The sequence below is a fragment of the Anomalospiza imberbis genome, chromosome 4 (genome assembly GCF_031753505.1).
Source record: "Anomalospiza imberbis isolate Cuckoo-Finch-1a 21T00152 chromosome 4, ASM3175350v1, whole genome shotgun sequence".
Taxonomy (NCBI): domain Eukaryota; kingdom Metazoa; phylum Chordata; class Aves; order Passeriformes; family Viduidae; genus Anomalospiza; species Anomalospiza imberbis.
The window spans coordinates 31,946,576-31,973,573 of NC_089684.1; the positions used below are offsets into that span (position 1 = coordinate 31,946,576).

The 26,998-nt window shown below is 43.9% G+C and overlaps 1 protein-coding gene across 11 annotated transcripts in view; it reads right to left on the bottom strand.

Moving 5' to 3' along the window:
* The window catches only part of NR3C2 (nuclear receptor subfamily 3 group C member 2), a 189,199-nt gene extending 164,101 nt beyond the window's left edge, over positions 1-25,098 (bottom strand). The window contains exons 1-2 of one of the 11 annotated variants that reach the window (XM_068187811.1): positions 25,081-25,098; positions 17,844-19,608 (exon numbers count right to left, since the gene is read on the bottom strand). In XM_068187811.1, coding sequence (XP_068043912.1) covers positions 17,844-19,606 — 1,763 coding nt within the window. In that variant the 5' untranslated portion in view covers positions 19,607-19,608; positions 25,081-25,098. The other 10 variants (XM_068187815.1, XM_068187820.1, XM_068187818.1 and 7 more) reach the window with 10 other exon arrangements.
* Between the last annotated feature and the right edge of the window lie 1,900 nt (positions 25,099-26,998).

Genomic DNA, 26,998 nt, shown 5'->3' on the forward strand with positions numbered 1-26,998 from the left:
TGAGTCTGGTATTAACTACAGTTCTAAACAAATAAACTCTGAAAATGGCAGATTAGGTATGTAAAATATGTCCAACTAAAAACTACTTTAAAACTTATAATAGAGATTCCCACAAAACAGTATGAACATGGAGAAAACCCACTGTCACCTGCATAAGCCAGTAGTAAGAGCTTTTCATAATGAGACTTTCAGAAATGAAGTGAGGAGTTGATTTTATCTGGTACACCACAGTAATTTGCTGTGCACTTTCATGGAACTGCTACAAATAGCATTACAGCCAAAACCCAATTGTTGCTGAAATGCATTCAGTAAAATGGAAAATACAGAGAAATACAACACAGTAATTGTCTCTCAACCCACATTACATATTGTGTTTCTAAATTATATAGTATTATATTTTCAAGTTTTTAATATAGTTTCCCACTGAGGAATTGATAACACAGGAGACATTCTTTGACCTTTTCCCTCTGAATATCCAAATAATATACCACATAGGTTTATAAACCAAATAACTCTCCAGAGGGATAAAATCTGTTTTAAAAAACCAACACATATAGCAATGCACAAAAGAGCTAATGCAAAGTGCTTTCCTTGCTGTGCTATTTTTCACCTGCATCACAATTTCTCCTGAACAGTTGCAATTGCAGCTTATGAGTTTACATGTATTGGAAAGACAAAAATTGGACTTCTAGCACTTGAAAATCTGCACTGAACACCCAAATGCAATCACTGCCAACACAAACCATGATCCTGCTCACCCACCGATTCCTACTTAATGGATTCAACACAGCACTGCCATCTCTTTAAAGGCTTGACCCAAGCAATGGATGAAATAACTTATCAAGCTTTTCTATTCCCCAGATATTGCAGAAAGTATTTAATGGATGTGTTCCAAATATAGCAGGATGTTAAAAACCACACAGTCACCAGATAAGTAATTTGTAGGGCAGCTCAATCAAAAAGCTAGGCTGATCTTTTAAAAGAGGCCTTTCGGGGATTTTGATTTGATAATGTTTGTATCTCTACAATTAATCACAAAATAATGAAGGATTCAAGCCATCACAGTCAGGCATTGAGAGTGTGAAAAGATGCATGCTGTGCATGACAAGAATCAAAGTGCCAGAACAACTCAGGGAAAAAGCATAATATAAAACAGTTGATGTAAGTTAGAGACACTGGAAACTTTCAACCTGCAGCAGCCTTTTTTATGTGGCCAGTCCCACTGATTTTAATGGGGCCACTGCTGCAAGCAAAAAAGTTCCATGCAGGAGCCTGTCTGCCAGACCATGCATCAAGCAACGTGTCAGGAGAAGCTGTCAGGACTCTAACTGATGCGAGATCAAATCCTCCCTCTAAAGACACAATTCTATCTGCTTCTGAAACTTCGAGCAAGATGCTATTACAGAAAATGTGAATTCTTATTCCCCATTAAATCCAGTGTCAATTTGACTTTTGGAACGGGCTTCATTTGGGTTTTGGTTGGATTTTTTTCTGTATGCAACATAAATATTAAATGTACTGCTCTGGAAAAAGGCAAAACATCTGCTGACAAAAGATCAATTTACAAGCATAATTTATAATTTTAGAACTCTATTCCAGTTTCATTCCAGATCAGTTTATCATACTGGTTTGCAAAATTCAAATTAACAAGTGGCATAATGAACAGTTAATGTCAATTCTGAGCTGCTTCTTCTAATAAGACCAATATTTCAATGAAGTTTCCAAACACAAGACAGAACTTTATCCCAAAAAGAAATAAAATATTAATATGTTGTTTATCTTCTGTTTCCAATTTCTCAGTTTTTGACAAATGGAATTGTAAGCTGAAATATTCCTGGAGCCTGTCTAACACAGATAGCTGATATTGTTAGGTCTTTTCAAATTTAGTGCATTATTGCAAATTAAATCTACCTTGGCCATACACAGAATGATTTTCCTCTCCTCCCTCCACAGTCAAGTTGTTTCTCAGCATTGCTTCATAGCAATATTCATGGTCACAATGAATTAGGAGTTTTAATTCCCACAGCCATCATCTAATATAGTACTGGCCCTATGGAAAGTGAGTAGGAATGGTCATCAACTCTCACAAGGGCAGATTTCAACCTCCTGATATTTTCCACCTTATTAATTCAAATGGTAAGAAGTTCTTCAGGTTTTATTAAGGAGCTGTTTTACCACATCCCAATGAGATAAAAATATATAGTTCTTTACCTTTTTACCCAATCTTCTTCAAGAACTATCAAAACCAAAGTATTAATCAAAATCTTTTCCTCAACAACACTTGCCTTTTTCTGCTTGTCCAATGAAAATTTTACCTACACATGTCCATTTAATATCACTCAACAATGTCTAAAATGGTTCTACTGCTATTATGATTTAAATAATCACAAAGACTTAGGAAGAGAGCTCAGGAAGTCATTTAGTGCAAGATTTTATTCCAGAAAATAGAGAGAAACTGAAGCACCTACTGATGCAGAGCTAAAATTGCTTTATTGTAAGTTTCATTTTTTATTACAAACACAAATATGAAAAAAGGCATTAAATTTATTAAAAAAAAAAAAAAGAAACCAAGTTAAATATGGGTGGGACCTTCTTATCTAATATTGAATGAAATCTGGAAGCAGCAAGCATCTTACTGGTACATGACATGAATGGACATCCAAGGAAGCACGCACCTATGGGGAAACACTGACACTGTTCTATCCCTTCTCCTCCTGCCATAAAAATTAAATACAACCCCTTTCTCCAATTCCTGAAAAATGACAAAGGAAAAAATGAGTTGCCAGCAAAGCCTGAGCAGCAAAACCGTTGTCATGAACATTTTTATTTTTAACGTGAGCACAGACTTTTCTGGGATTAATTCAGCACTGGAAAAGCTCATTTACTGCTCAGATAATTTCAGCTCCTATGAACCCTGACATGTGAATAAATGCTCCCCTGAGAACTCTGGTTCAGCTTACCTTCATAATGCTGTTTATTTGACCAAAGCTACTTTTTCCTCTTACAGTATGAAGGATCACCCTTCTGTGGTTACAGGGCTGGGGGCAGGGAGGGTAGAGGGACTTTTGCTAGAAGGTTATCTATTACTGTTACTAAAGCACTTTCTAAAAATACTGTATTTTTTAAACTTACTAGCTATTTATACTCTAGCTGTACATTGTGTTTGAATCTCAACTCAGAATATTTTTCAAGTGTGTCATTTACATTTCCTAGAAAGCATATCAACTGTTTGCAAAGCTCGTAATGACTCCCTTAAATGTCTATTTCTGCTATCATAATATACTTCAAGTAGTTTGCACTCTAAATTATCAGCAAGACCTTTCTACGTATATTTCAAAAAGTCATAGTTAAAAAAGTAACTTAATTTTATTATCTGAAACTTCAGCTTTTGGTTTCATTTCTCCATTTTCTTTATATAATGCATCTAACCCAGAGAGAGGGCAGGCTGTTCAGGCTCACCACTGCAGCATGGAATGAGGGTAATACGCTGCTTCCTTGAATTCTGTGCTGATTCCTGCTATCAGGCTTTAGCCCTGGCTCCTGAACTATGAACCCTGGGGGTTGGACCTGCCTGCTGGGCTTGGCTAACTCAGAAGCTTACAGCAGCATACAGAGAGTCACTCTGCAGAGCATCCAGTACTGACAGAAGCTGCAGAAAAATAAACTGAAGCCCAAATGCAGCATCTTCCAATTTCTCGATTTCACTGGTGTCTGTTGGTAGATTTTCAATAGGCTTCCTATCATCCTTTTTTTTTCCTTCCCCTCCTCATTCTGGGATCACAGCCAATCCCCAGCACAGCAGCTGACTTTCCCCAGAACTAACTAGAAATATTCCGATAGACTCTATTTATAGACTCAAAAACTTAGGACTGGAAGCAGCCAACCAAATTTTTCCACTCCTTTTTCCCCTCCGCTATCTATCTGTCTATCTATCTATCCTGGGCTAACCTAAATTCCAGCTTCCTGTGTTTCTCAAAGGGGAACTATCCCACCCGCAAGAGGTACACCACAGGCACATACACCTCTTACACATCCCAAGGCATCTGTGGAGAGTGCATGCAATTTATTGAGCAGACTAAAATAACAGGAAAATTCTACTTCTATGTCACTCTACAAAGCATTCAGGCTGATCTTCCCTCCTGTCACTAGCACTAGAAATCAAAGCTGAAGAAAAATCGAGATTTCTGCAAGAGATTCTACCACTTGTACCTCAGACCTGTGCAAACTCATGAGACCAATTGGGACACACGACTCCTTGCTTTACTATGAAAAAAAAAAAAAATAATAAACAAGAACATTTTTTTAGCAGGCTTAAACATTGGCTTTTATTATTGTGTTTTTAAAACATACACATACATATCTATAGCTAATACTTGCAGAAGCCAAGTAAGGTTAGTCTCCATTAGTATAAGTACAGTAAAAATACACAGCAAAAGAAAAACTGTGTCCTAAAGTAGGAAAAATATTGCAGCCAACTTGCCCTTGGACATATGATTCTGCAAAATTATCTATTTACAATACTGTCAGATCCTGTTCAGCATTTCACACTGTAGATAATGCATTGAAAGTATAAGTGTTGAAATAGAAAGCCTAGTGTGCTCTGGAAGCAACACCTGGCAAGTCTGATTTTTACTTAACCTTACAAATGTTGCTAGGAAACCCTCCTCAATATTTACTTCAAGTCTTTAAAGAAACAGACTCATTCATACTGAGCTACTGGTGGGAGCACTGGGGACTTGGCGGAGAAGTTCCAACCTAAATTTACTCTTGACATCTCACTTTCCTAATCCACAGATCTGATGCAATACAGAAATATAATTAAGAGTTGGGTATGTAGTTACCTTATGAGACCCATAACAGCACTGGTATTTCGGACACTGCAAGTAGTGCAAACAAAGTATCAAAGTTCTTTTCCTTGGTTTTATGGAACTTTAATTTTTAAAAAAGCTACAATGTTAATGCAGAGTCATCTACAAATGGCATATTATTTTTACATTTTTGTGAAAGGTGGATAATTTAACAATTTTCACCATCAGTTCTCATGTCTAGTACAGAGATATATGCTACCTTTATCTGCCCATATGAAACATCACAAAAAGTCTAGATTGTACCAAAACCAATAAATGGGAAACTTTTGTGTATTTACTGCTGCCTTTTAAACTGATTCAATAAAATATATCTATAAAAATTGGTCAAAGCTATTTCTTATAATCCTAAGTGATGAGATGCTGAATATTCTTAATTTTTAGTCATGTCAGACAAAAGCACAAGCTTTCCTAGGACCTGGGGCACTATACTGAGCTTCTATCCTCTCATGCCAATACCTGATATTTTCCTTGCTACTATCATCCTCCTCTTTCCCATTAGATCACATTTCTTATTCCCCTGCATTTCTGACCCTAAGCTCAGTCCTATTTATTGGTCCTCAATATTTTTTTGTTTTCCACTGAACATGAAAATTGCATTCCCTTGTATTAAATTACTGATTTAAGTCACGCCAACATCAATATCACCTCTGAGTTTGGGGCACTCCGCGTGATGGAAAAAAGCCAAAATATATCCCAAGCAGTAGCAACTCTCCCTATGGAGTCAGACCCAAGCTCAAAGCCTCAAGTACTTCAGGCAAAATTTGGAAAGAACTGTAAATGCCCATGCTGCTGGCACCGGGGCAAAGAAGCCCCCATGAACACCTACTGACCCTCACCCAGCAGCTGCCAAAAGCCATGGCTGGGACTGCCACCCCCTTGTGCCTTGAAGCATTCCAGCTTGGAACAGCAGCTTGGCAGAGGGAGGACCAGGCTTCTGTGCAGCAACATGGACCTTGCTACAACCTTCATAGGACTTTCTTTTAATAAGCACAGTATCAGGTGTTTGTGCTGAAGCAAGCAGAACCTGAAGCATCTTGAGATCATGGAAAGGGCTAATACAGGTGGAAGGACATGGAACAATTAGTGGAGGACATGGCATATCTTGTTTATCACAGTATGGAGAGCATGAAGATAAGAAAAGCACGAAGCTACTCTTGTGAGCTCAGAAGTCATCTGGACCCTGGTATTACAGTACTGATTCATAAGAAATTAAGATAGGTTTCTAATACTTTTTTTTCCCGTAGCTATCTTATAAATAGATTTAATGACTCTAAGTCATTTACAACCACTAATACATCACCTAGTCAACTTAGTTAGCCTCATATTAAAATTAATTTATCAGACACCCACAATACCCAATTAGCTGCAAATCAATAAGTTTACTTTACAAGAATTTATTGATCCACAAAGTAGGTTTTTTTTCCTGAAATGATAATTATAAGTCATTAAATTAGTTTGCCTAAGTTACAGCTGCTTGTAAATACTTAAGGCAGCTGCCTATAATCAAAACAATTCTGTTTGTCTTTACAGATTACTATTATAATAAATATCAGAATATCCCTATCTAGTTTAAAAGAAGTGATAGTCACTTAATTAAAAAAAAAAAAAAAAGATACAGCCTATTTCCAGGATTTAATTCAGCTTCTTTTAGGATTTCTAGATTGCGGTGAAGGGTGAGTAAGTAGGTACTTTTCTCATTCTAGTCACAACTTATGAACAAACACGTCTGCTGAAAAGAGTGCCCCCGATTCTTCTGTGCAACAATTTCCTCTGCCTGTAACTCTGAATCTTTTCTCAATTACAGATGCCTGAGCTCACAGGTGAAAATGCAATTACACATTGGTAGCACTTACATTACAGGCACAAAAGGAGATCGATGGAGGGGAGTGGTCAGCCCTGAGGATCCACCATCCAGTTATAGGCATCACAAGGGTTGTGCTTCAGGCCAGCTCCAGCGGGGTACCATGGACAGAAGTCAAGGAATGCCCTGGGTACCTCCTGGAGTGCTTTTTTCATTCTCTTCTGGCTCAGAAATATCTGATTGTTCAGCCCTCAGCTGCCCAGTGATGCGAACCAGAGGACAGAAGATGGTGGCAACTGGAAGATTCGCTTCAAAAGCATGTTTCTGATCCAAATAAAAATGTAAACAAAACCTACAAACTCTGTTATTAGCCTTCTGCACCCAGTTAACTCCTATTTATGTCAAAAAAGAAAAATATCAATTTTTCAATTTGCAGGCCCATAATAGATACGTTTTTGATTCCATAAATTTAAAAAAAAAAGGAAATCAGCAACTCAATTTTTTCACTTCTATTTCTATACACATTAGCTCCTCTGAATTTTCTCCCTTTTTAAAATAACATGTCCATCCAAAGCACACTCCTCTTTGCTTCTTCCACCAAATGGGTTTAATATGAAGCGAGTAACCATTCTTTATCTCATTATCTGCATTTACTGCATATTTAATCATTCAAAGTTTTCAATGCCCAATCTCCTTCTTTTTACTGTCAAATCTCCAGAAACATAAATTCCAAGCAGTCCCAAGAATCGGAAAGGTTAGCTGGGAAACAAATGCAAATCAAATGCATTGTTTCACTGCAACATTATCTTATGTCATTAGTTGGCAGCAGCCATAAAGCTCTGGACCACTTCCAACATTTACTTCCATACACTGAGCAGAAGCTGACATGTCTAACCCCCCACACTTTGTTAATCTTCCAGCTACTTTATATGGATCCAGATTAAAAATAAGGATGTAGAAATGTTAATTGTATCAACTGGAATCATTCTCTTTTACCACTGCGTACCTGAAGGAAGAGTATGGTAAAGCTGCACAGGGTTTGTAAAGCTAATTCTGCAGCAATGTGGGTTTATTTGATGGATTCTCCAGCAGGGCAGTCTGCAACAAAGGTTCAATGCAGAATTTCAACAAGCCAGTCATGTTTAGTAACTTTTTCTAATCCTTAAAGGATATTTATTGGCGAATATTTGTTTTTAATTATTAACATTAGAAAGCCTTAGTGCTCAAAACCAAACAAAATTAAAATGGAAATAACAAAACAAACCCATGGTGTACACTGAATCCAAGCGAGTGGGCTATGAGCTGGGGGGCAATCCTTAGGAAATGGGGGAAAACGACCTCCACTGCAGCATCCCTGAGTACTCTCTCCCTGCTGGGCTCAGGGTGCTCAGGGAGCTGCAGGAGTGCAGTGGTACAGAAGCATGCATCCCCTGGCCAGAAATGACAACATGTTCAATTTCTACCAAGCCATAAAAAATAACAGACCTTGATCCTTAGAAACACCAAACATTAAACTATATTGTCTTCAAGCGGAATTCCTAAGTTTTTCCAGGGAGTTTTCCCATATCCCAGGATCCACACCTGTGCAAGGTTTTAGTTTTGTTTTATTTTAATTTATCCAAGTGAGTTTGGAAATTAACACAGTTATATCTAGCAAAGTAGCTCTGAAGCTACCATTAGAGGAAGAGCTTTCTAACCGCTCTAGCATACTGCACTCTCTAGCACAAATCTAATTTAGTTCAAAATAATGAAGCTGACAGCTCAGATAGTCTGCCTGGAAACTGTGCAAATTTCCCACCCACCTTCATTTGCAAGGTCCCTGGCACTCCAGTCTTCAAAAACGCTGAAGTGCATGACAGGTTTCTAGAGACAAGTCTTCAGCAATGCTAAAAGTGAGATCTCCGACCTTTTGGAGAAGCTCGTATTTGAACTCATGCCTCTTGAGGGAATAGAAAGGTTGCTATCATGATGCCTCAAACTTAAGGCACTTCCAGAAGTAATCCCTTTCCTGCTCCTAGTCTGAGGGCAGTGGCTCTGAAGAAACTTGACGAGGAGACCACGTCCCACCTCCAGCACTGCTCCTGTCAGATGGAGAGGCAGTGTTTTAGTGGGGAAAATGGTGAATCACCTGCAAAAGGCTGGAGAGGGACTTTTTGCAAGGGCACACTGCGATAGGACAATGGCTAATGGCTGTAACTGAAGGAGTTATATTAGGAGTACCTAATTTAGATTAGGTATCTGGAAAAAAATCTCTACTCTGAAGGGTGGCAAGGCACTGGCACAGGTTGCCCAGAGCAGCTGTGGATGCCCCATCCCTGTAAGTGTTTAAGGCCAGGCTGGATGGGGCTCTGAGTAGCCTTGTCTAGTTGAAGGTGGGGTTGGAACGTGATGATCTCTGATGTTGGTTCCCAAGCCAACCCACTCTGTAACAGTGAGCAGAGTCCCTTCCCCACTCTCTTTCCTGCAGCAGCATTAAGGGAGAGCTAAAGACACAAACACAATTGATTTTTCAAGGTGAGACACAGCCAGAGTAAACCGGGGCTTGCCGGTTGTGAAACCACACTTCCAAAGGGCTCGGGGAGCGCAGGTCTCGGTGAGGACACGGCAGGTGACGTGACGCACTCCCGGGGCACACGCACCCGGCTCCTTGCGCAAGCCGCAGGGATGCGGGGCGCGGGCAGCGCCGGCACCATGCGCCCTGCTCTGACCAGCCACGCTCAGCGCCTGCCCCTTCCCTGCACGGCCTGGAGCTGCCAGAGGGAAGCAAAGCACAAGGTAAAAATTTGTTAAGCAGAGCACTGCTTTGCTCAGTAACTGCTCCCATCTCCACGGGGCACTCTCGAGCTAAGACTGGGATGGCTCCCATGCGCCATCCCGACCCTCTGAGCCAGGTACAGGAGAGGAGCTGGTGAGCAAAAGAAATTCAGTACAAAGGAATTTCAAACCCTGAAAACAAAGGGTTTCGCAGGACTGCACTATGATCTTAGTACAACACAGGATTCAGAAAAGCATTGTCAAAATGCTGGCAAGACCCTACAGCTCTCAGCAGCTAGGACGGGCAAAATCCTGGTCAGGACAAACTACTTAATTCCCCATTCTGCCCTCTGATTAAAAGTTCTCAGACCACTGATAGATTACACGGCCCAAAATAAACCTCTAAAATACTGTTTTGTTTTACAGACTTAAGGCTGAACATGCACCCAAAAGGGTCATTCACACACAAAAATAAGGAATTAAGATAGTCTCGCAAATCCAAAATATTCAGAAAGCATTATTAAAGATGATATGAAGTTTTTAATTTCTTTTTTGTTTTTTTTTCCAAATACCTAATTGCAATGGAATTGGTTTATAAAGCTGCCACTTTTTGTTGTAACACTTCTCAAAAGCAGATTTGCAATGAAAAGCACAATAGAAAAGACTTATGTAGTCAGAAAAAACTTTAGACTGAAAGCTCATTCAAAAAAGGTATTTTACCTCCAGATCCAACTAGAAAGTATTGTTTAGGAGAGAGGATGGAAACGAACAAAGTGATAGAAAAATTGTCAGAAACATTCAGCAAATAATCTGAAATTTGCTTTTTAACCTTAGGGCTGTAACTCTTTGATCTATTATTATCATTAACCACAATCAGCAGCATACCAATGCATCTCAGAAGGAGCATACAAATTCCTATAAGCCATTTTATGCATTATCCACAAATACTGGATTCTCTTTCTGCTCGGAGGTTCTAACCAAAATTTACTTTCTTTTTTCTCCTTTTCAAAAAACAGCATTACATATTAAGTCCAAGTAACCCTTCCTCCAAATAAGAAATTTAAGCTATCAGCTCGTTCATGAAGCCAATTCTCAGCTAAGAGATCACAGATTTGGAAAAATTTAATTTAGCAACCAGCTAACAAGAAACCCTAATGTAATTGCAGGTGCTTAATTCACTGTTTAAGATAAAATATAAAATTCAAGTTATTCCGTGATCTACCAGAAGTGTGGGAACTTCTGCTATAATATAACTCAGTAAAGAAATGGCAACTTGCAAAAATACTTATTCACATAAAGTGTTACTTATATTTTTAAGAATCCAGAATGAACAGCATGGATTTAGTTTTCTGCTTTTTTTTTTTTTTTGTTGTTTTGGGAGACGGTTTCAGGAGACTGGGGCGGGAGGGAGGGGGGCTGTTGTTTTTTGTGTTTTGACTCTTTCAGCACTGATTTCAGCAAAATAGAGAAAGAGAACCCCCCAGATCACCTCTTTTCAGAAAACACACTGTTAAGTTCTGATAAACCACATTAATAAACCTCACTGCAAAACAAAACAAAACAAAACCAAAACAGACAAACAAACAAAAAAAAAACCAACTCCTAACAAGGTCACAAAGTCTCCCATTTAAAGAGACCATTTATTTGAAAATTTTGCCCTGAAAGCAAACCAACCCTCAATGTTTTTGTAAAATCCTGGGGTCCCTGAAGGGAAAGACATGGATGCACAGAAATGCTGTCTCCAAGTCCGAGGAGGGAGTGCCTCCTCCCACGCAAGCCCCGCAGAGATGAGGAGATGCTGCAGCTCCTCTTGCCGGCAGTGGTACTGGAGCAGGCTACACTGGGAACTGCTGCCATGGATAAACAGGCACTTCCTGACCCGCGAGCCCTTCCCCTGCAGCCTAAGCCAAAAACACGTGCCTTCCTCCAAGGTCAGCCTAACTCCTCCAGCAGCAAACCTGAGGTGGCTGCAGCAGGAGAGGGCTGTCGGACAGCCCACCAGACGGTGACCTTCTGCTGCAGGTTACACAAGTAGGGCAGTGAGCAGTCAAATCATGCCATGGTCTATTTAGGGTGCACTCAGACGTGCCCAATAACACTGTGAGAACCTGGTCCACTGCATCCAATGGAAATACTGCTGCTTTTTTCTTCCTCTCCACAGATCTCTCACTCAGAGGAGACTGCAACCGAAGTAATTCATATGCTGAGCACCAGGCACTGTGTGGCAACCAGCTGCATGTGAAAACTGATAAAAGTACTAAACTTAGATGGATTTAATACCTGTTTTTCACACACTCTTTTTAGTTTCCTCGTTGGACCATTTTTATCGCTCTTAGACAGCCATATTTTAAGACACATTTGCCAGAGAACAAGTTACGGTTCTATATTCATCCTTAACTGTGGTATTTTCTGACCTCTGAGAACTTAAATCTCAAATCACAGCACTCCATTGTTCTCCAAGAAGTTTTGGTCAAAACAAGTCCATTATTAACTCCATCTCCTACAATTCTGTTCAAAGACTCAATACATACAATTGAAAAAGAGAAAACACCTTAAAACTACCTCCTGAAAATACCAGCATTGGGATTATAGCTCAACGATACATTATCTTTAAGCAGAAAGGTGCACTTGGGATATTTCACAGGCTCCATTCCCTTTCCATCCCTTCCGTTTGTTCTCGTGTCCATATCACATCATACTGCTACTGCTCACCAAGTTTCACTGTCCTGTTGATTCTTTAGAGTTTCAGAGTGGACTGGATCAAGAACTCAAACTGGCTCTCACATACAACAAGCCCAATCAGAGGGCAAAGCCAGAATCAGAGCAGACAAGGCATGGCCCAACAGAGTATTTTCACCACTGCAAATAATACATTGTTCAGCTACAAGTGACACCCAACAGCAGCCACTGCTCCAGCCTGGGATGAGCAAAACACCAATAAGTACCTGACAATCTGATTCAGCCAGGCAGAGCACTCCACAGCAGGTTGTGGCTCCATTAATGTTAAATGCTGGTTGAGTAAGGCCAGGTTATTGAACCACAACTTAACAATTTACTCCCTCTGCAGACAAGACGAGTACTGCACGAGCACCAAATCTGCTGCAGCAATCCCTGTGCTTGCTTGCCTGCCTTGCTGCAACACACATATCATAAAACAGGACGGGAACATTTTTTATACAGTTCATACTTTTTTGTCTTCCAGTCCTCATGAAAATGGACTGATCCATACTGTCAGAAAAAGCACAATTTCTTCTGCTTGTTATAAAATCTGTGCATTGAAGGTGACCCCACCTTTCTGTTTTTCAGAAAACCATCAAAACAAGATTATCATAGTGAGATTCCATACCACCAAAAGTGATACAAAACCTAGGCAGCAACTATTAGCCACTATCAGAATTAAACATGGCAAACTGATTTCCAACAGCCAAGTACTGCAAATTTTAGTGGTATCAACCAGCAATTGAAACGTTTTGGAAATACACAACTTTATTTACCCCTGCACAAAGAAACAACCAAGCCCTAGATCCTGGCACCCAGCTTGACAACAGAGCTTTTATTTCCCCAGATGGGGAAGATCCACCCATCTCTGGAACACAATTTTCCATTAATGTGGACTTCCCTGGGCCACAGCACAGGAGGCAATGGATATGTATAATTTTAAGGGAAAATAAGGCATTATTTGCATTCGCATTTTAAGGGAAAATACTTTATACAGACTTTGAACTTCTCAATAAACAGCATTACAAAAACCCAGCACCCTCACCAAAATAACAACAAAGAAAGCTGTAGAAAGTAAAAGGCTGTTCAATGCATGCTGGTATGCCCAAGAGAACCTTTCAACCTCCTGGGCTGACATATTAATACAGACTTCTAATTTCTTTAGCGAGAAATAAAGAATATGCAGAGTCTTGCCTATGTCAAGTCTATACCCAAAGCTGCATTTAAAAAAAGACAGAAAATTATACAAGAACCTACAAAAACAAGTAAACCTTCTCAAATTGAAATAGAGGAAAAATATAGATTTGAGGCTATGGTCCACGGTATTAGAGAATCCTTTCTGAAAAAGGTTTGCACAGTAAATTTTTGGGAAGATAAAGGGGAATACAGTCCTGCCAAGCATGGAGAATATTTTAACAGCACAGTCCTTTTCTCATAAAGTCCGTCAGCAAACAGAGGTCAAGGCCATTCATAAATTCTAAAAATAATATTTACCAGACCTTTATCTTTCTGGCAGGTATAATTCTGATAAGTGACTATTCTAGATAATATTTAACATAAAAGTTTATTTACAAAAATACTTGCAATAGCCTGAAATCAGATTTTAACCAGAATCAAATTCAAGCCAGTAAAGGCTACAGGTAACTCAAGATCAAGTTGTTGGGTTGCCTTCTGGTTTTTGGTTGGAAGGGGTGGCTTTTTTGGGGCACTTTTTCAAGTAGAGTCTAAGAAATAAATACTGACACATGTGAATGGCTCGGGAACAGACAGGTATAAGTCATCCCTAAAATACAATCAATGTATGATCAAAAATTTATTGAAACGCTATTATACATAAACATATGAAATTCATATTTAAAACCTAAACTTTCTGAATAGCACATCAAACTTTGTGAATTCCTCCCACACTGGATTACACCAGTGGAATTGCCAGGAATAAAGACGTCGGAGGGAGTATCAGCCCTCTGTTTTCAACACAAGCACCAAGAAAAGCAAGTACATGTGTGTACATACATGAGTTAATATGGAAATTAGAGGGAAAAGGCACATTTGCACAAGAAGCTTTAGGTAAGAGCTAATGCAGCAGAAAGGTCATACTCCTCAATTTTTACTGTTGTTTTAAGCAACCATGACATTTTCATAGGCCATTTTGAAAATCGCATAATTGGCACAATCATGGGGCTTAGGCTAGCACCCCAATTCAGACAAGCACTGATCACCTTATAGTCAAATCTTACCTGGACTCTTTGTGTAGACAGAGACATCAATGACATCACACAATTGCACATACCTTCTTTTTCAAGCCCACTTAGCTATTATTTAGTTTAGAAACCAGTATTTCTTAGAAATGCAATTTGTGGAAGGAGGAATCTATACACACAGCCAGACAAGTATGATTCACCCTTTATTAAAAATTACAAATGTAAAATCTTTCAAAAACAAAGACATGTTCTGCATGCATATTAGCAGAAGAAAAATATTTAAAAGGGAATAAGGCAATTTGGTTTTCCTTAAGAGGCTCTCATTCCCCAAACAGCACAAGCTGCAATGTTATAAAAAAGTTACTATCAACTAACTTAAAAAGAACCATAACTGTGCACATCTAATAAAAGTAACTGAAGGAGAAAAAGAGAAATGTTCCAGTTGGCAGTGGGTGATTGGCACAGTCAACAAGGCAGCAAGGCATTTTAAATGCCTCAACTATGGTTATTAGACACTACCACCAATAACTGATTCAAGAAAGGGGACACTCTAATATGATTTTTTTTAAACAGCAATATTCTAAAGATTCATTATCAATAGGAAAAGTCAAAGTCATCTTCTTTTGGCCATCCACTCCTTTTCACCATGTAAGCTGCAAGTCTGAGGCAGTTCAGAAAGGGTATGACATCAGGGTTCAGAAAATAATGCTGCTAAAACAAGACATATTTCATGCTGGTCATCTCCTGGCTTTAGAGAACCATGCAGCCTATTTTCTCCCTTCACCTTATTATTTGCTTGCAGCTATTTATATTGCAAGCCAACAAAAATGACCAAGACTTAGAATACCAGAAACTTCAAAATATTGCAAACTTCAAAGGGTTAATCACATGCTGTAAAAGTCTGCAAAATGTGATGCCTGATATGATTGACACACCAGAAAAAAAAAACCTGACTGGAAGTAGCAAGAATCTGGTTTAGATGTAGAGGACAGAGGTGTGATGCTGCTGTTCTGATGACATGAACGAAGAGGTATTTTGCAATCCCCGTACCACATGGATATGGGACAGCTGAAACTAACCTTGCTTGGGATGTTGGGTCTGGCATGTTTTAAGCTATGTCTGTTTTATTACAACACCTCAGAGCACCAACAAATTTGAGTATGATTTCCTCTGTTCTAGCTGCAAGACAGCGCAGAAACGAAGAGAAAAATAAAGATCAGTCTGAGGTTCAATAGCAAGGCTGAGCTTTTACATGTGTGACATCTTATGTCGAGTCTTTATGACTTGTCTCACCAGCAGACAAATATCTCAGCAGACACCTCTGCACTCAAATCTGCACTGCCAAAAAGATCTCTACAGGAATCTACCTAGAAAATTTTAAGGGCTTTGCACAGGTCCCTGGCTGCACTGTCGGCATAGAGCAATCACCAAGCAGATTAAGAGCAACATTCAGTTAAATAATGGGGTTGAGTTCTGAGATTTGAAATGATGACACATGTTCTAATCTGGAGTACAGATCAGGATGCTTGGAGTGTCGCAACCCCGCAGATCTCCATCACCTGAAGAGAATTCCACACGTAACAGCTCTGAGCATCAAACATTTCAGGATTTCAATCCTGCAGTGGCAGCTACACTCACCTGCAAATTCTACAGAGATACCAGCTTGTAGAACAAAGACAGGAAAGTGTACCCAGCCTATGTCATCATCAAATCTGATTACATTTATTGATCTAGAGCTACCATGGACTAACGTCAGATCAGAAGACTCCTTTAAAAGCCTCATGAGAAACTGTCACTCCAAACACAACTACTGATGGCAACCATGCTCCTTCCTGCATTATTTCCTTGTTTATTGTCCCTGCAATGGATGACAGCCTTGACTCAATGCAAGCATTCAGTCACACAAGAGTTCTCACAGCTGGCAGGAGCTACCTGTCCAAGCAACAGTGCTCAACCACAAAGGCAGTAAAATATTGGGTCTTTGTATTCAGGCACTCCATCAGTCTTCTGGTGAACTTTTCTCACTATATAAATAATGCGACTTATGAAAATTTTATCAGGTAAAATAACTAGAAAACAGTGACTCCATCTTCCTTAATCCAAGAAATTACATTTAATTCAAGACTGGATGATAACAATATCCAGCTACATGCAAAGTTGAGCATGATGATAGGATACAGCCCTTACAAGTTGAGTATATTAAAAAGTGCATTTTTTTTCAAGACCATATTGGAAATGGTCAAAGAAAAAGTGAAGTATGGCCTACAAAATGATAGAGAGATTGTAGCAGTGCTGAACAGAATGAGGATAAAATGAAAACCGATAAGGCTATTTTTTTTTCTCCTTATAGGTAGACAGCCTGATTTCCCTCCTGAAAAGCACCATTATTTTAGATATTATGCTTTTCACTGCAACACTATTTTCAGAAATCTGTAGTATCATACAAATATGGAAAACACCACGCATCCTCCTCACCCTACTCCAAGAATAAGACAGATGCTTCATTCACTGAGGGCAGCTGCATAGCTCGTGACGAGCAAAAAAAAAGCACATGAGAAAGGTAAATGCCAATCTGTCACTGGCTATTTGAGCTTTGGCACAAGCCTTTGGTCAGCCTGCTGGGTACATGGGTATGCTGTGCAACCATTTGAACTCTGTCATGCTGTCACAGGTGTTTCAGAACTTGTACTATTGACTTTGCAACTGGATGGTTTAGGAAAGTAGGCATCCCTCATGAGATACAAGGACACCTGCTTGAAGAAGGACGTGCTGCCACAGATCAGCCAAGAAAGCCAAATTCAGATGACACTTGCTCATTTCTCTTCCACCAAAAGTGAGGGGATCAGTTTATCCATTTCTCCCTTTCAAATGCATCAAGTTTTAACAGCCCTCCTCCTTCTGGAGGCATTTTTCTATATATATAAACCAAATGTTCCTACGGTAAAAATACAGAAATAATATGTTGCCACAGGCTTGTAACGTTTAGTTTTTTAAACTTAACCAGTTAAAGTGCAGTGCAAACACAGAACCATGCTTCTTCACAAAAAAAGATTCCTGACACTACCATTTTCTTATCCTCATCTCAACATTTCATCTGAGGTACCACACATTCAAGCACTAGCTAAGAAAAAAATAACCATTATAAGACACAAGAGAGCAATTTTACTAAGCTCTCATTATAGGAAAAACAACATTTGTAGTGGTAAGAGCTCATAAACATACTAAAGCCATACCTTCAAACCTAATAACGACAGAATACAATATGCTCTTCTTAAATATTAAAGCCAGCACTTTGCTTTCATTAAAGGCAAAGTAAAATAAAGCGAGATAGCCACAAATCTAATAAAAACAGAAATTCAAACAAAGAATTATGCATCAGACTGAGAATTACCACCCTGGTCCTTATTTTAATTCACATCTTGTTTGTTTAATGCAGGGGAGGAAAGGAAAAAAATAAGGAGATGGAAAAAAAAAAAAAAGAGTAGCAATTTGCCAGCTCACCTGGACACATTTTCTGGAATGTACTCTAGAACTGGATACCCATCACTTCTTCTGGATGCCAACTCCGAATGAGACTTCCAGGTCTCCACGAGTGTGCTGACAGCAGGGAAGGAGCTCAAGTGCTGAAATGTCTGCTCTCGAGCAACCGGCCGCGACAAGGATATCGTGCCCTGGGCACCGATCCTGTAGTGAAATGACTGTCCACCTGAATTTACACCCACAATGGCAGAGGATGGTATACTGTTCTCTTGGTAATAGCTGCCATCATCAGGCTCCTGCTTAATCCCCACACGTAGGCCTGTATTTGGAAAACTGCTACCTTCACAATTTCCATCAAATGAAGAAACAGGTGGTCCTAAAATCCCAGAAAGAGAGTAATAGTCTTTGTCATCCATAAAAGAAAAATACGAGCCATCTGTAAATGGGAAAGGATTTACTGTTTGATTCCCTTTAAAGGAGGAACCAGAACAAGGATGTTTGGCCGACTCTTGCTTCACTGGTACTGAAAAGGGGGAATCTGAGTTCATTTTGCTGCTGCTGTCACCGATGCAGGCGCTGCCAAAGGACCCATCTGGCTCGGGCTTTATGAACTGAACAAGGTTCATCTGGCTGTTGTTGGAGATGGCGTTTTCCATTTCCTCCATCTTAGGAAATGTGAGTTCTTGAGCACCCTTGTCTTTTGTTTCTGGACTAGGAACGGTATCTTGGCTTCTAGTAGGCCCCACTGGCGTTCCAGAAGGCGGGAACCCTATGGAGTTGTTTACAGGGCTACAGATGGATGATCCCACAGTACTAACCGCTGGACTAGAACGCGTGGACCTATTATTGGCATTGGAAGGGCTGGCAATGGAGCTTCTGGAGTTCAGGTTTGCAGGACTGGACACAGAAGATCGCATAGTGATATTGTTGGGACTTGAGACAGGAGATTTCACGCTGCAGTGGCTGGGAGGACTGGAGATCGGCGACTTCATGCTACTGATAGGGCTGGAAAGCGGAGAGCCGACGTTGCTCACGTGCACGGGGCTGTGCAACATGGAGCCCCGGTTCTCAACGTTCGGCGAGCGTGACAGAGGGGTGCCCTGCCCCATGGGGCTGTGCATGGCAAAGTTCCCAAAGCTAGCAGTAGTTGAGGACATGGAGTTAACTCCCGCAGGACTACATACTGAAGAGGCCATGTTCTGAGGGCTGCAGCCTGAGGGGCTTTTCTCTTGACACATGATAGGGCTTTTGACAATTGTGTGCATGGCACCGCTGTTCACAGTGCTCCCAGAGTCCGACATCAAAGACCTCAAGGGCCTGCTGGCGCTGTGGAGGGGAGAGGAGCAATGGCCATTCTCCTTGTAGAGCTTCACCAACTGCTCCACATTCTGATACATCTTTCCTGGGCTTCCCTGGTTCTGCTGATCGTAGTGGTAATCGGCGTCTCGTATCGAATCCATATATAAACCCATGGATTCAGCCACTGTTGCCGACAGCTCTTTGGACTCTGTTTCAGTTTTGATGTCAGAGCGCAGGAGACCAGACTGGCTGTTGTCTTGCTGCAGGCAGGAGAGTAGCTCAGGTTTTTCTTTGCTGTTTCCTTGAGCACTGCTGTTTGCGAAAGTGCCGGCGGCGCAGCTGACGTTTACGATCTCCATGTAGTTACTGTCAGCAGTCTGCTCTCCAGCACCTATGGAAGAATACTCCACAGACTGAGAAACTTGACCCCACCGTCTCTCCATATCTAAGCCTTCTGGGTAGCTGTGGTATCCTTTTGTCTCCATAACTAGCAAAGACATATATGAAAAAGTAAAATTAATGACAGGACAGTGTGACTTCCTAAGGAAATTTCCTAATTTCCTAAGGAAACAAGGCATATCCTCTTTCTCTGTCTATCCTCCTCTCTCTCTCTGCCTGCCAGTCCCATTTCTCTGCCCCATCCATCATCTCTCAACCATTTGTCCAATTTCAATCAAACCGAGGGAAAGGTCTCATGGATATGACAGCCCTATGGGCTCAGGGAGAAAACAGCTCAGCTGTTAGGAAACACCCAAATTACTGCTCCCAGACCTGCCCCAAAAGGAATGGCTTGGCAATGTCAGCACAACCACCTAACCTCACTGGCTGTAGCCCCATGGTCAGTGCTAGCTGTACCAGGGGCTGTCCCTCACCTAAAAAATGGAAAGGGGAGCAAGGAAGAAGGGGATCCAGAGGGGTCCTGAAAGGACATGCTGGTAGCAGGCAGGATGAAATTGCTCATTACAGCTCTGCTCCTCCAAAGACCTTCCACTGCTATGTTACGGGACAACAAAGCAAGGGAGACTGCTGTTTTAAGGGGATTCCTCTTCATCATCCTCACTATTCAGCATAACACAGGATGCTTTAGAAGGAACTAGTGGTTCTGAGGGGCTGGGAGCTGACTTGCCCCTTCCCAGCTACACAAACTTCTTGTACAACCTCCCAAGGAGACATGAAGGTGTGGAGAGAGAAGTAGGACAGCAGACCAGCAGGAAACATTTCTGCCACAGAGGAAGGGGATCAGACTAGATGGGAATGCATGGCTATTAAACGGATCCATAACTCTGCCAATTCTGCAAACTTCCATGGCAGCCAGCAAGAGGAATATATTAAAAAAAAGTAAACCTTGTTCTAAAATGGACCCTAAAAAACCCTTCCCATCCCACATGCCACCTTTTCCAGGTAAGGAGCAAAATGCATGACCCAGTCTCTAATAATCTGAAAACCACATATATGTAACAACAATTTCTAATTTTTTAACGATTTGGCTCATAGTATCATTAGAACTGCAGAAACTCAAGTGCCAACAGTAACAATATCAATATTACGCAAATATTTTTTCCTTTCTGAATGTACTCATTTTCCAATATTTAATTTAGTGATCAATCCCTTTACTTAACACTACTTACAAAACAAAAAACCTTTATGATTTGAATACCTCTTTGCCCTTACTTAATTGGAACTATAGCCCGATGCTTACATTTCCCTCAAGCACAAATTTTATTAGAACCTAGAATTATGCATCTCACATCATCACGTATATTAAATCACATTCCTACAGTCTAAAATTTTCAGACAGAAGTGCCTAATTCCACATAAAGTCACTCCCAGATAATCACCTACCCCTGATTTAAGTGCTGAGCAAGCCTTATTCCTAGAGAAATCATTGCAGCTGTGAGTGACCCGCATTTCTGAAAACCAGGAAACTTAGTTAAGGCTTAAAATTAGGATGTAAGTTAAAATTAACTCTCAGAAACACCAGCAGAACCACTGCATGCCAGGAAATCTCTGTTACAGGCCTAACATTACACCAGTGTTTGAGCTTTGTAGCGACTACTTCCACAGCAGTAAAATTCAAATTTCATATATAATCAATAGGTGAGCATACTCTGAAACTTCAGCGAATAAAAATCCAAGTCACACAAAGGAAAGGAAAGTAGAAAATGCCCTGATCCTGCACTTGCAAAGGCTGGTAAATATATCCAAGATGATAAAAAAGCAGCAGAGATTATTTGTGGCCTAATACAAGTTCCATTTAAAATGACAGATATAAATTAGGCAGAATACAGCAGCAAATGGATTTTTTGGGAGTGATGGTTTCTGTCACTTTCAAGTGCCTCAGTAGATACCAGAACCAAATTAATCATCTCAGAGGTTACTGGTAGCATTAGGGTTTGGTTTCGTTCTTTTAGACAGTACTTGTTACAACTTCACTAGCACATCTATCCACAGAATCCACACTTCACGTACCGCACACATATGCCTTTTTATACTAACTTTCACTAAACAAATCTCACTGGGGGCTAAAACATCCACCAACACCCACAACTAAAGCTCAGCAGTGTTACATACTGGAACCAAGATCATCTCTATTTGACACTTTACAAGCAAGAGACATTGTGTGCACAGCAGATATCCAGATTCCCTCTCCGAAGAACTACTGAGACACTGCGAGTTGTGTATTTCACCCCAAACATATCAACCAACACAGCCCTCCGCAGCACAAATCTCCGATCAATTAGGCATGAAACGAATCTCGCAGCAACAGCCAAATAAAAAATCAAATGGTACCTGGTATCCCTGCAACCAAAAGGTCACCTAGATACGGGGAAATCTGAAGTAAGCCCAGTTTCACAAATAAAAAAAAAAAAAAAAAAAAACCAAAAAAACCTACAAAAAATAAAACCTGGTGGCTCTAGCAGCCACCCACTTCTTAATTCTTGGTGTAAACCTAATTTCCTTGAAGTTTCACTGTCTGCCAGCCACCCCGCTGACACAAGACTGCCCAGGGGACTTGAGTTTCACGGCTGGGCTGGGGTTTTCCTCCCTTTCTCCAGGGTACCGGAGAGGCGCGGGCAGCCCCGCCACCGGCGCTGCCCCGGCACGGCGGCTGCCCACGGACCCGAGCGGAACCGGGCACGGGTCCCCCCCGTCCCCGATCGTTAGCACCCACACAGGCAGCGAGCACGCCGATTTCCCTATTTACCCTACGCTGCGAAGAGCATCACCGCAGCTCCCAGGGAGCAGCCACTGCTTCGCACTCCTGTCCCCCACGCCCCCAAGCCAGCCTGCTCTCCTGCAGGTGCACTCCGGGTTGTTACGCGTGGGGGTGCCTAGCAGTGCCCGGAAGCTCGCTCCCTCCCTTCCCTCCCTCCCAGGAGTCCGCGGGGGAGGGGGGATCCGACAGCCCAAGCCTGCTTTCGGCCGAGCCCGCCCCGCCGGCCCCCTCCTGCCGCCCGTCCCCCGAGCGATGCAGAAAAGCGCTTCTTCCAGTGCAAGCGCCGCTCCCCACTCTTCACGGCGGGAAGGGTCCGGGCCCCGCTGCCGAGTCCCCCCGACTCCCGCCACTCCCCGCCAGCCGCACGCCCCGCCGCGGTCGGGGGAGCGGAGTGGTGCCCCCGGCCCGGCCCGGGCCCGGTACCTGTTGCGGCGGTGCGCGTCCCCGAGCCCCCGCGGCGCGGAGCGGAGCGGAGCGCAGGGCGGCGCGGAGCGGCAGGGCGGGCGGCGCGGCTCCCCCGCCCCTCCCCCGCCTGCCCGCCCGCCCGAGGCGCGCCGCGCCGCCCGGTGACACGGAGCGGCACCCGGGAGGGGACGGGAAAAGGTGCCAAGTCCTTTAAAAACATGTCACATGCCCACATAAAGTTCAAGTTTACGTCCCGCCCGCCGCCCGCCGCGATTGGCGGGCGCGCCTCGGAGCGCGGCGCGGCCGGGGCCAGGCGGGCGCGCCATTGGCTGCGCCGCGCCGTCAGTCACCCGCCGGGTGACATGACTGATACAAAGTTGCTGCGACACAGCCTGGGAAACGCATCTCCTTAAAGCCGCAGGGACCGCGCGGCCCCCGCGCTCCGCCCGCCCACCCGCGGGGTCCCCGCGCACCGCCCCGGGCACCCCCAGCGAGGCCGGCGGCGCGGCGGCCCCGGGACCCCGCGCACAGGTGAGGTGCGCGGGGCGCGGCCGCCCCCGCCCGGTGCCCGCGCCGCGCCGGCGGCAGGGCCGGGCATCGCCTCTCCGCCGGCCCGGGGTTTCCGCCTGTCAGCGGTGCATGAATGCGCACCGTGCCGATGCAGCGGTGATTTAACCAGGGAAATTTTTTAAAATAAATATAATTAGGCGGAGGGAAAAAAAGAAAGAAGACAAATGTACGGGGGAAAAAAAATAAAAAATAAGGAGGGGAGGAACGACGACGGCGGAGCGCAGGAGGGTTCAAGGACTCGTCCTCCGCTCCCCGCCGGGCTGGCTCCGCTCCGTGGCAGCCGCGCATCCCGCCGGGCGCCCCGCCCGCTGCCTCCCGCCAGCCAGAGGAGCCGCCGGAACGACCCCTGGCCCCGGGGTTGCTGCCACCTCCTATTCCCCAGTGTCCTCCTAGGTGCCTGGGTCCCGCCTGCAGGAATACACTTTTCCCAGACAAGCGTTTAAAAAAAAAAGAAAAAAAAAAAAGAAAAAAAAAAAAAAAAAAGAAAAAAACCCGCCGAGCAAACTTTCTGGCGATGCGCTCCCAACTCGCTCGGTAAATACCGCCCCCAGCCCCCGGTCAGCGGCCCCTGAGAGCCCCGCTCCCGGCCCCCAGGTGCGCCCCACGGCCCGGCGGGGACAGCTCCACGGCCCCGCAGGGTGACAGCGGTGCCCCCGGGAGCGGAGCGGGGGGCTGAGCCCGCCGGGCAGCGGCAGCGCCGGGCACCGCACACCTTCTCCCGCAATCGCCCGTGCGCGCCCGCAGGGACCCCGCGTGTGCTGCTGCCGGCTTGTACGAGTCACAGCGAAAGCGCCAACATCCCTAGGTTTTGGGATGTCACGTGCCCCTCTCGTTTTCCTATTCTGCCAAATATCGACCCACACTCACGGGCCGAGGCGGCGGCTCCCAGCTCCCGCGGCGCAACCCGCGGAGGAGCAGCCGCCACCACCGCCGCGCTTCCCCGCGAGCGCTGGTGAGCAATGGACGTGTCCTTCCCGCGAAGTTTTCACGGATGGGGACGGGACTAGCCGTGACCTGGATACGCTGGCCGGTGTGTCGGACACCCGCCCCGCTGCCCCCCGCGCCGCTGCTCGCCCCGCGCAAGGCTCCGCGCTGCACTCACTCACCTCCCCTAGGACATGGTGGCGCGGCAGGGGGAGGAGGCGCGGCCCCCGGCTACTGGCAGCGAACCATCCGGGAGACCGCACCGCCACCCAGAGTTAAAAAAAAAAAAAAAAAAAAAAAAAAAAAAAAAAAAAAAAGTAAGCGGAGGAAGCACCGGGAGCGCGGCCGGGCGGCGGGAGGGAGCTGCGGCGGCAGGCGGCGGGGTGCCCGCGGCTCGCCTGGGCTCGGCGGACAGCTCCCACCATGGACGCCTAGGTGGGTGGGTGTTCCCGCGGGTCACACCCTCGCCCGCCGGCAGAGGGGAACGGGGGGGTGGATCCACCACCGGTGGGGGAGGAAGAGGATTTTTGGGGGTGGGGGGGATAAGAAGAGGGGGCGGAGAGGGAGGGAGAGAGACACCCTCCAAAAAAAAAAAAAAATCAAAAAACAAACCCCAAAAAAAATCAAACTTATGTCATTCCAGGTATAACTCCCATCTGCGCCACCAAGGAAGAGGAGGGAGGAGAGTGGCGAGGGTGTAAACTTTTTCCTCCCCTCCGCCCCCTCCGGTGCCGCCCGGCCCCTCGCAGCGCCCGGCGGCCGCGGCGCCCCCGCCGCCCCCTCTCGCGCCGCCCGCCCCGGCGGCTCCCGGCGGCTCCCGGCGCCGCGGGGTTTCTCACGCACGGAGCCCGCCGCCGCCGCGGTTCCTGGTTCGCGGAGCCGCCGGAGGAAGGGAAGGAGGGCGGGCGGCGGGGGAGGAGGAGTGTCTCCCCGTGCCCTTCCCCAGGCGGAGCGTCTCTCCCGGCCCTGGCGGCGGCGGCGGCGGCGGCGGAACACCCCTCCTCTCCCTGCTCCGACCGCCCCGCTCGGCCCCCGGCGGTCTGCTGGGAGCGGAGCGCCTCTGGACAGGATTGCGGGAGGAGGCTGCGCCCCCCCACCCTCCCGCCGGGCCTGCGCCTTCCATTCCCCCGTCCCCGCCGCTGTCAGGCGGGGGGAGCCGGTCCCCGCTGCCCCTCAGCGTGCCCTTGTGTCCCGGAATACGGGCAAGTAGCGGGAGCATCCACGCCGCACTCGCGGGGCTGCGGTGGGGCAAACCAGCCCCGATTCCACACATTAGCAGAAAAATAGGTGCTAAGAGTGGTGCTGGTTTTCAAATAATATTTCACTTGCGGCTGATTATGTTTGAGTTCAGGGCTTCAAATGTCTCTTCATTTAAATATCTTAAGGAAAAAAATTAGGCATTGGAAGAAGGAAAGTTTTGGCCCTATTTTAATGGCCTCGATGCAAGTCTTTAAACGTGGCAAAGGGCTGCTCGCCGAGAATTGTACCTGTACCGAAGTCTGTAGGATTGGGGCCTTGGAAAAGGCAATATTTTATCAGCTGTTGTTTGCATCCGTCAGAGTTTGTGGGTAAATTGATAAATGCTAAACAGGGAAGCAGAAAGTACTGGTGAGGCCAGACTCGGAGATAGCAGCACATTCAATAGCTTAATTTCACAATTAGTTTACTGTATTATTGGAAGCAAATCATATTTCACTGTGCCTACACTAGTGCTCTATTTTTAGCCATAATCTAGCTAAAAAGGAGGAACCTACTGAGATGTATTATAACATCGAATGTGAACAATTCTGTTCTCTCTCTTTTTACTCATTTTGTGTCATACATCTGGTTTGCAATACAGCTCATTTATTAATTGAACAGAACTACCGTGGATGGGCTGGAGGCTGCAGTTCCAAGGCAAAGGAAAGTTTCACACTACTGTGCAAGGAATCCGGACAAGTCACAGCCACGCAAAAAGCATCCAAGCACACTGTCTGCTTTCCCAATAACTGGCATAGACAGAACAACTATTTTTTATTAATTTAGAATTACAGTGTATTTGGCTCTTCGGTTGCACTTTTTTTGTTTTACTTTTCTTGATTTCTTTTTTCAGGGTAAAGTTGTAAATGAAAATGGCATTTGAAATTCTTCGATGTAGTCTCAGTCTTTGTGTTGCATCATCTTTTTTAATGTATTTTTAAGAACATAAAGGAGATATAAATTAAATTTGAGGGAATATACCAATCTACTGCCTTAGTACCAAACATTTGATCCCTTCCCTTTCCCCTGTGATATAGACAGAGATGGTTGCTGGAAGAATAAAGCACCTTTCACGGTATGTGCAAGATGCTCACAGTTTTCCCACAAATTCAGTAGAAACCTTATTTGTTTTCTGTTTGTGGTTCACAGGAGCACTTAGCTTTTTAGTGGTTGACACTATATCTATTTTTAGCAGCATTTTAACAGCTGTCACTAACAAATACGATCCCATCTTGAACGAGAAGGGGAGTTTATCTGTTTTATTTTAAAAAATCAGACTACATAGTTGTCAGATTATAAAATGCAATTTGGATCTTTATCTGTGAAGAGAAAAGGCTATATTTTCTCATTATGCCAATTCCATGGGTGAAAGAAAAGGGGGATGTGTAGTGGGTTTGATAAAGTAATGACAGGGCTTTGCAAGGTTTGGAAATAATGTTATCCAAAGGCATACAAATGTATATATAGCACATTTCAGATTCGGTTAAAAGTGGTCCTGTTTTGCTGCCTTCTGCAGCTGTGT